The sequence below is a fragment of the Alligator mississippiensis genome, chromosome 3 (assembly GCF_030867095.1).
Source record: "Alligator mississippiensis isolate rAllMis1 chromosome 3, rAllMis1, whole genome shotgun sequence".
In the NCBI taxonomy this organism is placed as follows: domain Eukaryota; kingdom Metazoa; phylum Chordata; order Crocodylia; family Alligatoridae; genus Alligator; species Alligator mississippiensis.
In genome coordinates, this window is record NC_081826.1 from 130,846,930 (window position 1) to 130,861,831 (window position 14,902).

The 14,902-nt window shown below is 44.3% G+C and overlaps 1 protein-coding gene across 1 annotated transcript; it reads left to right on the forward strand.

Annotated features, from left to right (window-relative positions):
- Positions 1 to 1,084: 1,084 nt before the first annotated feature.
- Positions 1,085 to 13,548, forward strand: FAM8A1 (family with sequence similarity 8 member A1). Its single transcript, XM_059724423.1, has 5 exons — positions 1,085 to 1,493; positions 6,070 to 6,190; positions 10,957 to 11,080; positions 11,407 to 11,546; positions 11,830 to 13,548. The coding sequence occupies exons 1-5, from the start codon at positions 1,100 to 1,102 to the stop codon at positions 11,972 to 11,974; spliced, it is 924 nt and encodes a 307-aa protein (XP_059580406.1). The 5' UTR covers positions 1,085 to 1,099; the 3' UTR covers positions 11,975 to 13,548.
- Positions 13,549 to 14,902: the final 1,354 nt, after the last annotated feature.

Below are 14,902 nucleotides of genomic sequence, written 5' to 3' on the forward strand. Positions count from 1 at the left end.
CCTCAAAGGAGCAGGAGTTCAATCTGGTTTGGAGTGAAGGGCCAACATGGGCAAGTCAGGGAGTGACAAGTCTCCTGTGACTGGGGAAGCACCGAGGGAAAAGGGCAGGAAGAAGAAGAAGTGCAAATTCTTGGAAGGGAAGGGGCTGTCTAAAGGGCTATGGTCAAACCACCCTAGTGATGTGATCCTGTAGTCCCTTTTCACCTAGCAGACCTCACCCACCGGCTACAGCTCCTTGGAAGCAGCGGAGGCTCCAGAGAAGAGCGTCAGGACCCCTCAGTGCCTGAGCCTCAAGTGGATCACAGCACACCCGGAGGGTCTGTGAGCATCTGCCCAGCAGCGCTCCATCCCCCAGGGCAAGTGAGTGGCCTTCAGCGTGCCCCTGCCAGCTTCACATATTTGCAAATTTGGCTGGAGAATCAAAACCTCCATGTAGTGACGCAGCCACTGGGGCTCTCCAAGGCCACCTGCAGGGTGTTTGGAAAGATCCCCAAGGGTGGACTCCCAACCCCTCCTCAGGCAGGAAGCCTGTGGGTAATGAAGCCATTACCACTGAGCATGGCCTTGTGGTACAACAGGATTACTCCAAGTATGGCACTGCGGGATTACCCCTTGGCCTGCTACGGTATTACCCGCCAGGGGAGACATGCAAATCAAACTCTGGGCAGACGAGCGCCACCTGAGGCAGCATGGGTTGCAAGCTGCCGCCCGCCCCTCCCCCGCCCATATTTGGTAACCCCGGGCCGGTTGCCATGACAGCAGCCCTGAAGCAAGGGCGTCACCGTGCCACGAACCGAGCTGCGCCACACCGATCGTCCTGGCAACGGAAGCCCCGCCCCCCGCGGCCTAGCTCCTCCCCGCCACTGCTTGTGCTCCATCCAGCCTCGGGCTGGCGTGACAGGACGATACCGTATCCGTGGGGGCGGGGGGCGATATCCTCTCGCGCTGGAGCGGTGTTGCCTCCCCCCGCACCTCCTCACTCAGTTGGTCGCTCCTGCTCTTACCCCCTCCCACCTGGCAGGTGGGTGAAGCGGAGCGAGGTTGTCGGCCTGCGCATGCGCAGTGGAGGAGGGGCGTGTGGAGGGAGCGGACGGGGGCCATGGCGGAGCCGGAGCCCGCGGCCATGGCCGCGGCAGGGGCTGAGGTGGAGGAGGAAGGGGGCGCGGGGAGCAGCCCGGGCACAGGCCCGCCGCCGCCCCCGAGCGCGGCGGAGTACGCGCGGCGCGTGCACCAGTGGCTGTGGGACTCGTACTGCGGCTACGTGAGCTGGCACAGCGGCCTGCCCGCCCTCATGGCCGCCGCCGCTGCCGCCGCGGGCACCGCGCCCTGCAGCGCGGGCCCCGCCGCAGCCGCCGCTGCCGCCGCCGCCTACTACAGCCCCTTCTACGTGCTGCCAGCGCCTGGCCCGGCCCGCCTCACCCCGCTGCCCCGGCCCGGCCCCGCCGCCCCGCCCCGCGCCAGCAGCGCCCCGCGCGATAGCGCCCGCCCGGCAGGTGAGCCGCGCCTCGGGTGGACGGGACCGCCCCTGCGCACTTCTGTCAGCCCCCAGCCTAGTAGATCACAATGAGGGGGCCCTTGGAGCAGGCCCCAGGGGGCAGAGCGCACCCCAGGAAGCTGAGCGGCCCAGAGCAGGGATTGTCTGCTCTGCCCCACGCTGCCCTGAGGTCCTTGCGGGGGTGCCGTGCGCTGTTAGCGCCATGCACGTGAGTCACAAGACGGACCTGGAGATTTCTGCCAGGCGTCCCTGGTGTCAGCACCATTTTGCTGCGCAGCACCGGAACGGCTCTAGTGCTTTTCTGTAGTCAAAAAATGGTGAGTTGGCATTTTTGAGGGGGCCCTGAATCTTTGCAGGGCTCCTTTGGGTCTTGAACAGGCAACACCCGCCGTTCTAGAGTGACCCCCATGCTGCAGATCAGTAATTTCTCTTTGGACCTGCATGGCAGGTCAAGGGGACAAAACCAGCGAAAATGAGTGAAATCTAATTGCTTCCAGATTTTACTTTTTCCCCCCAGTTGTGAGCTCTGAACAGATATGCGCTTGGTTTAAAAGGAATAAGGGAAGTCGTACTCTGAAGTTTAGATCACTTAAGAACAAATGCTGTTAATTGTCCCAGAATGTGGTATGAACAAGGTTTAGTAAAATCACTCTTGGACAGTCATGCACATCTTCAGATAATAGTAGATCAAGCCACTATGCCAAGGACACTAGGGAATTGACTGCCTGCTAATACGTTTCAGTGGAATGGGAATGTTTCTTTGCTCACCGAGGATAGCGATGGAAAACAGCTTTCCTGATGAGAGAAGAGCATTTCCACTGCAGTGTAGGCAGCTCTCCTCAAAGGAGAGTGTGTAGCACAATTAATTGTACAGTCCGGATGGGTGAATGTAGGAAATCAATAGCTTTGTGCAGTAGCTGTTTGGCATGGGATACAAGAAGATTGCACCCTGTAGTCAGCATAACTTTGGCTATCCAGCATGGACTCAGTTTTGCCAGCAAAGTGTTATCAGAACCCTTGGGTGTCAAATACACAGCCTGTAGGCTGGATCTGCCTGTGGAGCTATCATCTGACCCCTGGTGCTGCCTATGGGGCTTGGAGTGACCGACAGGCAGCGTGCAGAGCACACTGGGTGGCCTGTTCCAGCTCATATCCTGGAGCAGGTGCTGCGGGCAGCGCAGCACTGTGGGGTTCTGGGGCCACGTTGCATGCAGTCCCGTACCTGCTCAGCTCCAGGGCCATGCTGCACAGCTCCGGAGTTGCTGGAGCAGAGCCATGCTACACACAGGACCCACTCCAGATCCAGAATGCGGGGCTGGTCTGTGGGTTCTGCCTGGCCTGTGGACTGGCCCCATGGGGCCAGATTAGTGTCTACACCGGGTGTGTAAAACTCGAGTTAAGGCAGTAGCAGTCCCATGATAGAGTCTGCGCCATAGATGAATGAATCTTAGTGGTTTTAGAATTGGGCACAAGTTCTTTGGAGGCACTTGTCCACAACTTTTTTGAATGTGGAGGCATCCCCAGTTGAGAACCACTGAACTATTGCAATCTGTTTTGTATGGACAGTGCTTAGAAGAGGCATAGAGGGACCATGAAAAAACCTTCCTGCGTTGAAAGGGGGAGGTGGACATTGAAGAGTTAAAAGACACGCTGTGCAGTCTTTTATTTTTCTGAAAGCCACTATAGTGATCTTTGACCAATTAAAAAAAATCCTTATTAAATCTGAATTAATGTGTCTCTAAGCAATGCCTGTTTAGACGGTGAGCTAATTGTATCTGTTTAGAGTTTATGCAGTTATTTTAATGTTTCAGTGACAGATGGAGATTCATACAGAAGTCAGTTATGCTGCATGGCTCCTCCAGACTGAAAGTTGCTACCTCAGCAGTAAGAATACTCTGTGTACAGGCAGTCAGGGAAAGCCGCAGCACCTGCATTAGGGCTCTCTGATCAGCCTGAAGCATACAGGATAGCTGGCTTGTGCTACAGCGTGTCCTGGTGCAACTCTGCATGGCATCTCCTGGAAACAGAGGCATTTTGGGCAAGTGGAAGTGTCCTGCCTGTCTTTGTTTCTGGGAGGAGCATGCAGGGGGTAGACTGGGAAGGGCTGTAGCACAAACCAGCTCTCCTTCCCACTTTAGGCTGATCAGAGAGCCCCCCAATGCAGGCAGGATTGCTTGCAGGTGCTGCAGGTACTTGGAACACTGTCATGGCACCCCTTAGGGGGCCTTGGGCCACCTGAGTTGAGAACTACTGCCATAGACTAAGTTGAGACACTGATAAGTCTCAGGTGAATTCTCCCTGTCTCTTTGGGATGCATATCTTCCTCCTTATTTAGTTGTAAGTCTCTGTAGCATCAAATTTGAGTGTAATTTTATTGTGACTGTAGTCACAATAATACTTTAGTTTGTTTCGTACTGAATAAATAGCCTCACTTTGGAACTTTATGATTTGTAACTAGTGGCTATGCACAGCCAAGCTGGGATCAGAATACTTAGCTGGGTTGTTCCGGTTCTCTTCACCATTAGATAAACGATCTGTGATGGGAATTTTATTGACAGCTTTCCCATAAATGGGAATTGAATCCATTTTGATATTCTGCATTGCTATTGAAAATTTTAAGTGAGCTAGCAGAAAGATGCAAAGAAGGGGATATGTTAATAAGAAGGTGCCCTTATCCATTCACTCTCCTGTCACAAACTAGCCTTTTTAAAAGAAAGAGCAGACAAAAAAAGACTGAGCACCTTAGGCTTCAAGGAACTCCTTCAGCGCAGCACATATTTACAGCAGCGTTTGTGCAGCTTCAGTAGAAGCCTTGTGCAGCTTTCTTTCTGTAAATGAGGTTACCGTGGTGAAATGTTTTTGGGGGGTGGGGTGGTAGGTAAAGGATAGTAAATGCCATCCTTGGCTCCTTCAGAACAGATGGACACTCATGCATAAAACCATTGCAAGCATTGGATTGATAAAATATCTTGTCAGGTGTGTGTGTGTGTGTGTGTGTGTCCTTAAATAGAATTCAATTAGGAGGATGCTCATTAGTTTCAGGCAAGTTATTCTGTATATGCTACTGGCAAAATGCATACCTTCTAGGATTTTTCTAAGGGTGCACCAACAGAGATTTTTTGGGCTGATACCAATGACTGATTTTTAAGGAGCTGTATTAGCTGATACGATCCAATTGCTAATATGCGGCCTGGCAGCTTGGAGAGAAGCATCCAGCTGGTAAGTCTGTTGTTGGGGGGGGGGCAGATCGAGGCCCCCATGGTGAGGGAAGGAGTGGGGCTGGGGCTGGGGCTGTCCAGCTGGGGAGGAGGACATGATGAAGCCACAAGCAGCTTGTCTAGGGGGTGTGGAGAAGGGGGACGGCTCCCGCCACTGTGTGCACCCCAGGAGGGCATGGGGGGGCGTCCCTGGATCTATGCAGGGGGCAAGGGCAGGCTGCTGCTGTGGGCTGGGGCCAGGGTGGCACCAGGCTTTTCCCAGCAGGGGGTTGGGGTGGGCTGTGCTTTGGGGTAGGCAGTGGCAGTGCTGAGCAGGGCTATGGGGTGAGGGCTGCAGCCACCCCAGAATTTGCTGTAGTCCCTCTCTGTGCTGCCACCCGCCCCAAGAACAGCCTGGCCCAGGCCCCTCACTGGGAAGAGCCCAACCCCAGCCCGTTCGCCTCCGCACACAGAGCCAGCGGAACACGCCCCCATGCACCCCTTCCCCACAGCAGACTTACCAGCTGGATGCTGCCGGGCTGTGCTCCTTGCTGGCTGCATGCTGCTGCAGCTGTGCGTATGCACAGGAGCATTTATTGGTGGCATTGGCCACATCGGTCAGAAAAAGCCAATTGCTGATACTGTCAATTTTCCTTATATTGGTGCTGATCCAATATGGGACCGCTGTATTGGTGCACCTCTAGATTGTTCTCTCTAGCATTTTTTTTGGAGGGGGGGGAGGGGAACTGTTCAAAATAATTTTTTTTAAATCCTTATGTTTGTTAGTAACACTATCAAAATTTATTTAAAAGCAGTTTAACAGTTATTTTATCTTTCTTTATTGAATTCCCACCATTCTAAACTGAAGGGGTAATGAGCTTTACCTCTAATCAAAGTATCCAGATTTAAAAAAAAAAAGCTGAAGGAAATCATTCTGTACCAAAATAACTGTAAACTATAGAATAAAAAAATGGATAGGCATAGATGTGTCCTAGGCATGTTACAAAGAAGTGACCTTTTAACAGATGGAAAACTGAAATATGATAAGACTTAAAACAATAAAGAAGAATGAGCATCAGCAAAGACCTGTAACTCAGTTAAAACATGGGTTTGTAGTTGGTTTAACTAACTTTTCTAATTTGAATGTAATTCTTATCAGAATTGTGAAGAGTATTTTAAGTTAAGGAGGTGCTTGAATGAAAGAGATGGGCTTGGTAGATCAGAACAAGGATTTTAAAATGTTTCTTAAATATTGAATACCCTTTTAATGTGTTTCTTGTAAATTGGCTTGCAGTATACAGAATCTTTAGTTTTAAATTGTAAACTTTGCTTTGTTGCAGTAAAAGTTTGCATAATCTCAGTTTATTTTTATTACAGGTCAGGAGTTCATTATTCCATCCTTGGCGCACAGGTTTATAGCAGAGATGGTGGATTTCTTTATTCTGTTCTTTATAAAGGCAACCATTGTCTTAAGTATTATGCACCTCAGTGGAATAAAGTAAGTTATCAATTTAAGGCATTTATTATATAAAGCCTTGTTACTCTTCTGACATTTGGAAGCATATTTTACATTTTAGAGCAGCTAACAATTGACCTTTATACTGGTTCTTGCTTTCTAAATGTTAGGATGACTCATGGAACATGGTTAAGAATTGCTATGTAGCTCCTTTCATGGGTTAACAGGCTTTTTCTTTTCAAAACATAGCTACATACTATAGGTGTTCCAAACATTATTTTGTCTGCCTAAAAATAATTTTGTATGATCAAACAAATTTGATCATGGCAAGGACAACTTATTTTAGAAAGTTAATTTGAATAGGAGAGCATGAGTAGTGGGAAGAGAGCATTTGAAACTAGTTTAATGGCTCCTCTTTAAAAATATATTGCCAAGGCTTTCCAGAAATCCTGAGTCCAGTTTTCAAAGGGGACAGGGGGAGAGAATAGAAACCTTTAAAACTTGAACTAGGATATCTTTATCTCTGTCAGTTGTTCTCTACAAATACCAGAACTTTTAGGGGTTGCATGCATTGCATATGCTTCAACAAAAAGATCAAGCAATATTTATTTAAAATAAGTCTGAGGGACTGTGACTAGGTGTGGTAATGCAGGACGAATATGGAACCTACCAAACTTGACTGGTTCCTTATTGGTTAGTACAACTTGAACTTAAATGTTATATGCAATTATATGCTGTCTGTATAAATGCTTGACTTGTTGACTAGTAGTCTTATGCTTCCATCTTCACTGATCATGAGATGAGTTTATTTGAGATTTGATTAGAAAATACCAACTAAATATAGTATGCATAAGCTGTACTCCACTCAGAGATCTTTCATTTTAAATGTTTATTCCCATACAGTTTAAGCCAGAGGCTTTGTTCTCTTTTCTTCAGAACCTCTTGGTTCTGTGATTGAAGATGTCTGCGAACCTTTCAATTAATGGAGGCATAAATCTTTGAAATCTTTAAATTTTGAAGCTATGTAACCCTACCTTATTCTACTTCTGTCTGTGACTTGAGGAGGTCTACATTGTCCTGGCATAGCACTATGGAACACCAGGCTAAGCTTCTGTATGCATGATAGTAAGCACCATCTCGGCTTATTAGTGTGTTACCACATGCATGCCAAGGCAGCTATGCTGTTGTAGCCCCGGGGTAGGAGATAGCAGGACAAACTAAGGCCTGTCTCAGTTCTCTGCCACCATGGTGTCATACTGAAGCAATATGATATTTTTTCAGCAGAGGCCAATGCACTAGCTACAGAATTGTGCTTTAGAGCCTGTCTCGAGTTCATATTTTTGCCAAAACAGCCTAAGAAAAGATGTGTTGGTAGTTCTCATATTGGAATAGTCCAAAATCTGTGGTGAATGTTGATGTTTCCATTGACATTTTTATTACTGAGCACTTCAGCAGAAATATCCAACTAAAGTTCCTAATCCAGAGTTCTGTCATCTATTTACCAGCTGCCAAAACTTCCAGCCATACTCATGAAAATGTGTATCAGTTATTTAGCATGTAAAGCAATAGATTGGCCTGTGGTATTCTTTTCCTCATTCATCCCTGTAGAGTTGGCCTCTTGAGGGAGAGGGGGAAGGAGAGTATGTGTTATGGATAATCTAAGGGAATCATTTTTTAATGATTTTTGAATGATCATGCCTTTTTTGAGGGGAGGGAAGTTGCTTACCATGTATAAGAATCTTCAAAAAGAGTCACCTGTTTTCAAATCAAATGCTAAGTTGACAAGGTTCCTTGGGTGAACTTGATATCTTTTATTAGACCAACCCAAATGGTTGGAGAATGGTTATTAAGCGAGCTTTCGGGTTCAAAAACCCTTCGTCAGGCTAAGGAAGCTTCAGCAGTTGGTGTGTGCTCTTCCTGGATGGAATGAAAAGTAAACAAGCCAGGGCTAGGCTGGGCTGGGGAGTCAGTTGCCAGGCAGATTATATGAAGAGCACACACCAACTGCTGAAGCTTCCTTAGCCTAACAAAGGGTTTTTGAACCCAAAAGCTTGCTTAATAACCATTCTCCAACCATTTGGGTTGGTCTAATTAAAGATATCAAATTCACCCAAGGAACCTTGTCTGCCTGTGTCCTTAGACCAACACGGCTACAACCTAAACCCCTGCAACATGCTAAGTTGAGGAACTTTCCTGAAAATTCATGTCCTAGGTGTTTTGTGCTTTCTAAGGTAGCACGTTATGCCCCATCTACCACTACCACTGGTAGTGCCTCAGCTCTAATTGCAGAGCTGTGATGTTAAATACAGGGGTATGCGGGCAAGTCATGGTGAATGCCCAAAGGCAGCCTTTGAAAAACAAGTAAATGTTATGCAACTTCTCTCTGGAAGGTCTCTGTGTAATCCTGTGTGGGGTGAATTAGTAAACCAGTACTACCTCAGGATGAGGGTGTGTAAAAGATGGTTAGCTAAATATGGATTGCTACATTGCTTCTGTGCTTGGGCATTGGTCCATATGTTGTATCCCAGCACAGGTGCCTAGAGAAAGCAGGCTCTAAACTCCAAAGTTGTGCTTCATAGCCTGGGGAGCCAGTTTAAGGAATGTTACTGATGCTGTAATGGCTCTTGGGAAATGGATATTTGAATCAAGAAGAGCTGGCTTCCTACAATGTATGAAATACTGCTACACCTTATTCACCAAGAGAAATGGTTAATGATGCGTTGTCCCTAGCCTCTCTTCATGTGTGCTTCAGTTGACCTATTGGATTTTCAAAAAGGTTTGGTTTTCCTATGTAAAAGTCTTTCTTATGTGTAGGTTATGGAGATGAGTTTGCTTTGGGTGGGCATGGGCAAGGAAATATTCCACAGGTAGAAATCTGAGAGCAAGATCATAGCCACACAGCCAGGAGCCTAGGGCACAGGGGCAGTGGTAGTTACCCTTGTTGCCCTGCCATAGGTACACTGCTGTCCAAGAGCACCTCACACATATGCCAAGATGGGGCATTATGATGACTTTGCAGACTATGGTATTGGCAGCTCGAGAGCAACACTTGTTCATTCTCCTAACAGGTATAATTGCCATGTAGAAAAAGCTGTTTTTGGTAACAGATTTTAAGGCTTGCACCAGAAGCTTGTAAGTAGGGATTTGCAAGTTGTTTTGGGGGTGCTGTATTTACCATGGTATATTTAACATGTCTTGCTGTAGGATTAGAGAGGATGAGCTGGTCCTTGATCTAATTGAGCAAATACTGGTGAACATGGACTCTGAAGGAAGCTTAAGCTAAGCCCTGCAATTTAAGATGCAGAACTGCAGGGACTCCACCTTCCTGTACAGGGTGCTGGGAAATGACAGTTCCTTTTTCAGTAACATTTTAGATGGACCTTTTCTTTTTTTGGACTGTCAGAAGATGTCTCAACTCCTTATGACGGAAATAGTCCAAGGTTGCCCTTTATACAGAAAAGTAGTGTCTCTGCTTGGGAGACTGAATCCTTACTTACTGACAAAAAAGACATTAGCTAGAATGGCTTCCTGGGTAAACTGTGGGAGGTAAAGATACTAGGAACAGTTAGGCTCTTATTGCTGCTCACAGTTCTGCTCTGAATGCCCAGAAATGGGAGGCTGGGTGTGCAGAAAATTTTGGTTCTAATAAATCTGAACATTTCTGAAGTTTTGTGCAGTACGCTTAATGTTTGCTATTTGGATGCAGAGAGGTTTAAAAACCTCCCTTTTGAGTATAAAGGTACTGGGCGCCAGAGGAGCATGGCAGTTAAGTGCCAAGCAGTCTGAAGTCCAGGTGGGGCAGAATGTAAAGGAAAAGGATAGTCTTTCTTCTGCTTGTGCTTCTCTTGTAGGAAGGTGCACTTGTTTTTGTATCCTGATGAGCATCTGCTAAGACTCGCAGCCACTGCAGAGGTGTTGGCACCAGAGGTTAGTGCCAAATGACTAGATGCCAGCCAGAGTTGTTTTTGCATTGTTGCCAAAGCTACTGAGGTCTTAATAGGCAGGACTAGCTTGGTCTTCCAAGCTGCTTTTGATTTAGGTGCCACTGGTGTTACTGGGTAAGGGATTTGCTCCCAGTTTAATGCTAATGAAACTGCAGTCTTGGATAAATAATACTGAGCCTGGAATGGTAATACATGTTTTGGATTTTGTCTCAGAGGACCTTAGACCTGAGACTAGTCTCTGTGCTGTTTGAGAATCAAGTTTTAGGCACCGTGAAACAGATGAGCCTGGAACATCCAAGCATCCCTTTTAGCAGAAAGACAGATGTGCTTGCCTGACCTGTGTAGTGCCTCCAGTTTGACTGGTCAGGAGTTTCACATGGTCCTGGCAAAGGGTCAGTGGTTCCTGGGACAAAGTTAAGTTACATATGTTAAACCAGCTGTGCTGCTTGAGAGCACCTAGTTCCAAGGAAAGCTAGAGCACAGGAAGAATCCAGCCTGAAGTATGTGCTCTTTCTGATACCAGAAAAGGTGAGGTGGGGGGGCGGGGCTCCTATCAAGTTATGCAGGGATGTTTCCTCTTGCACAAATCCCATGTGTATCTCCCACCAGAGATGTCTTTTTAAGGCAGTTTTGCAGGTCTCAAATAGAGGAGATGAGCTAGGGAGGATATAATATTACACGGTGTAGCAAGTCTGCTTAATAATGGTCGATTGACTTTGTTCTTTAGTTGAGGATCCAGAAAATGAAGCCCTTAAAGGACCAAGTGATGAGAGAGCATTCCAGTTATGCATACTGAATTCACTCTTATCATGTTACGTTTGTGAAGTAGCTTTTCTTATTAAAGGACAGTCTTGTTTTATACAGGGACATCTCCAAGTTTGCTATGCATTATATAATAGAAGAAATAGATGAAGACACATCCATGGAAGACTTGCAAAAAATGATGATAGTGGCTCTTATCTACAGGATGTTAGTCTGCTTCTATGAGGTAAGTGGTATTAGCATTAACTCTTAAGATTGTCAACTGGATGTTTGTCAGAAATGTGTAACTACCAGATGCATCAAATTGTTGAGTTACCTGATCTTATTAAGTACATGCTCTAATGCTACCAGCAGTTGGGGGCTTTGACTGATAAAGTAAAATTACTGCATAAATTACTACACGTAAAGCAAAGTCCTTTTTTCTGTATTAAGACTGCTTAAAACATAGTGTTTCTGTGCCATTCTGATTGTTTTTCTTTGTGAAGACCATATGCTTGCTGGAGAACCAACAGTATTTGACTGCAGAATTAAAATAAGTGACTTCTCTTGTAGATTATCTGTATTTGGGGAGCAGGTGGGGCAACCCCAGGCAAATTTCTGCTCGGACTGAGAGTTGTGACATGTGATACATCTGTACTTATTGCACCAAGTCGCGTGTTAGTGATTCCATCCTCTAATGTCAGCATAACAACGTAAGTAGTCTTAAATTTTGTCACTAGCAAATTATTGCTGAAATCTTGTAATTTGAATGGAAGTCTTATCATCTTTCCAAATGACCTAGTATTGGTTCTATTGGGCAAAATCCTATTGTCCATTGTAATTGTGATCCAGGAATCAGTTAAAGGGTTTGCTCCAGCTTTAAATGATACAGTACTTGATTTCCAAATCCTGTTGAATTTAGTTTGTGCCTAGCAAAACTACTTTTCTGTCTAAACTAGTAAACTTAAAATAAGCTTTTTTTTCTTATCATTCCAGGTCTACAATAAGAGCATTGATCAAGAACTTTTCTATTGCTTCATTTTTTCCAGCTTTTATTACTCTACTATTTTTTCAGCATAACAGAACAGCCTATGATATTGTGGCAGGAACTATTGTGGTAAAAAGGAATGGAGTCAGATGATACCAAGAAAAAAACAGATTTCCACACACTTTGAACTCCTTTAAAAATACCCCTAACATAAATGACATTGCCCAAGTAGCTGGGGACAGAGAGTTAAACAGAATGCATCACTTCAATGTGATGCCAGCAACTACTTTGAGAGTGTTTTTTCTTTTCCTTGAATGCCAAAGAAGTTAAAATCTGGAAGTATTGTTTTAAATGTGGAAGTATTAACATTAGTTTGGCAGGAAAGACGAAGACAGTGTTTCTGCCAGAACATAAAGTGGTTGCCTAGAATTTTGCCATTTCAAAAGAAATGCTAGTTCTTCTGCCATAAAAAGTTAGAGAACTAAGTTGAAGAATGCACCTGTTTGGTGGTAACACCTGCATAAGCCATGTAGCAGAAAATATCCCCTTGAGGGGGATGGCAGTATTTCTGTGCAAGCAGGCGGCAGAAGTACAGCAAATCAGGTTCCCTTGAATTTCTGAAGTGTGTGTAGGGGAGCCAGGTATTAGTTATTTCCCTGAAAGTGTTGCAATAAATTACTTTACTCCAGGACCTGTATTCTGTTACCACTTCTAAAATGTTTTACCTAAACATGTATTGTGACAAGGTTTTGCATGATTAAGTCTTAAGCATTAAGTCATTTACTTCGTGTCAAACCTAATGAAGGGGTGAATTGCTAACTGCTTTTTCTGTGGGAAGGGCAAGTTACACTGGTATTTAGTGAATTAGATTTATGTAAATAACTTCAGAGTTGTAACAGGAACAGTACAGATCATGGTAACAAGCTGACTTGCTTCTTCCTTTTGATGGGGGAAGTCTCTGTCAAGTTCTTGCATAAGACCATATAAAGTAATTGAAGGAGTTTGTATTCAGCATGCAGAAAATATTAACCAGATTGTGTTATGCTTTTAACTTCACAGAAGTTAAACGATTGAGTATTTACTTTTATATTCTAAAATTCTACCTAACTATTCAGTGCTATATTCAAAATAACTTCTAGGCAACCTCTGAATAAAGAAAGCTAATATTTTGCATTAGACTGCTACACAGATTTGATAATGGTCTGTTTATTCTTCCAGTGTGTAACAGTGGCTGGGAAACAGCTTACAAACACAATGTCAGTATTCTCTAGGTTAACATGTCTGATTAGGAGTAAATACTGTTCTGAGGTTACAGCAGTTACTCTTGCTATCTACTATTATGTTAGAAAGTATGAGGATTAAGATGTTTCTTTTAAAACAGAGAAGCTAAATTAATCTTTTTAGCTTTTGCTTAATTCACTGTCTCACTTTCTTGCATAACAACACAGTATTTTATTTGAAATTACCTTCATTAGGGTAAGTACCAACATGTTCCTTGGAACTGATATACTTTGACATTCTACTTACAGTGGTATCTAATCTTTTTGGTTACCCGTTGCAAACAAATCTTTCTCTGAAGTGGAAGTTTATTTATTTGCCTGAGTGGGTTTTTAAAGTGTAAAATTGTTGCTGCTTGTCAACTTTGTCTATATAAATAATTGTAAAGCACTGCCTAGTCTTCATAGACAGATAAATAAAAGCTACCCTTTTTGCTAGTCACTATTCAAGTATGAGCTTCCAGGAAGTGGTTGTTTTTTATAAATGCTAATGGAATTCCATCAAATGTATTCTCTGTTCCTTCGTTTTTGTCTTGTCACAGCTTCTTCCAGTTGTACTAAGGCACCACTATCTGTTAGAAGATTTAACTGGAGGAAAACAACAATCTCTAAGAGGGTATCTACCGCCCTTTATTGACACAGGTTGTGTTGTGCATCTAGTTGCCTGTGTTATCTTAATCTGCTTTTCAGTTCTAATAAGCATAACTTAACTAGAACCATCACAGTGGCACCTGCAAAGGCTTTGTCACAGTAAAGTGAACCTCTCCCAAAAAAGTTACAGTTGAAGTAAAATAATTGGGTAATAATAAAATAAATAAAAGCAGTGGGTCTTAATTTTTCGATTGCCTAGAGTTGAGTCAGTGGTGATGAGGAGGTTTTTCTAGGTGGCTTAAAAAAAAAAAAGAGTACTAAAGCAAACTGCAGGGCTAAATATTCCATAAACTCTACAGGATAGCTTTTTTTCTTTTAATCTTTATTCGTCAGACCACATTGTATTACTTACCATGTTCAAAGAACCACCCGCATCAACCACTTATTCTGAAGATTGTCTGTATGAAACTTTTCCCCCAAAGATAATTTGAGTGGTCCAGTTTCTTCTGCATGAAAAGAAATGTCACTTACTTTAATGCACAGCATTAATTCATGCAGATGCAAAAGTCAAGAATAAAGAAAAACATGTCAGTCTAATACTCAAGCTCTGAATGTGTGTTACATATTTGACAGGCACTGTCAATTGCTTTAGAGTTTAGTGCACTTCTTCTGCTGCTTCTTGCTCATGTATTTTAATATACTTCCATTAAGGAATTAAAAACCAAATTTCAAATGTTGTAATGCAACCTCTTCCAAAGTGGGTTCATCTGATAATCCATTTCCCCAGCCTTTTTCATGCTACACTTCCTGTGTTTATACCTCACAAGACTCTTTCAAGCCTATCAGCTGATTTGGTAGTACAGATGGTATATTATGGAAGGAAACAAAGTGAAGTATCTGTTGTTGCCAGAGGATTCTAATACTGAATGTTAATTTCTCATGCATGGTCAGTTAGTAGGAAGTACTAGCCCCTCAGGGAGGGCATGGGCCTGTGAAAAAAAGTCAGAGATTAGCAATTCTCTTAAAAACCTGATTTGTTGCCATATAGAATCTCACTTGCAAATGCAAGTAGAAGAACATGTGTACTGTTTTCTGTTTTAATTCACGTAAGAGCAAGAATCAGGATGAACTGGTATGCTGGTGATCAGTTTCTAGGGTTGGAAGGGACCTGAACAGCTCATCAAGTCCAATCCCCTGCCCTGGGCAGGAATGA

Coding starts and splice junctions, on each gene's coding strand:
- FAM8A1 (XM_059724423.1), top strand. CDS start 1,100: ATGGCGGAGCCGGAGCCCGCGGCCATGGCCGCGGCAGGGGCTGAGGTG. Junction 1,494..6,069: donor CGATAGCGCCCGCCCGGCAG/GTGAGCCGCGCC, acceptor TTTTTATTACAG/GTCAGGAGTTCATTATTCCA. Junction 11,547..11,829: donor TCTAATGTCAGCATAACAAC/GTAAGTAGTCTT, acceptor TTATCATTCCAG/GTCTACAATAAGAGCATTGA.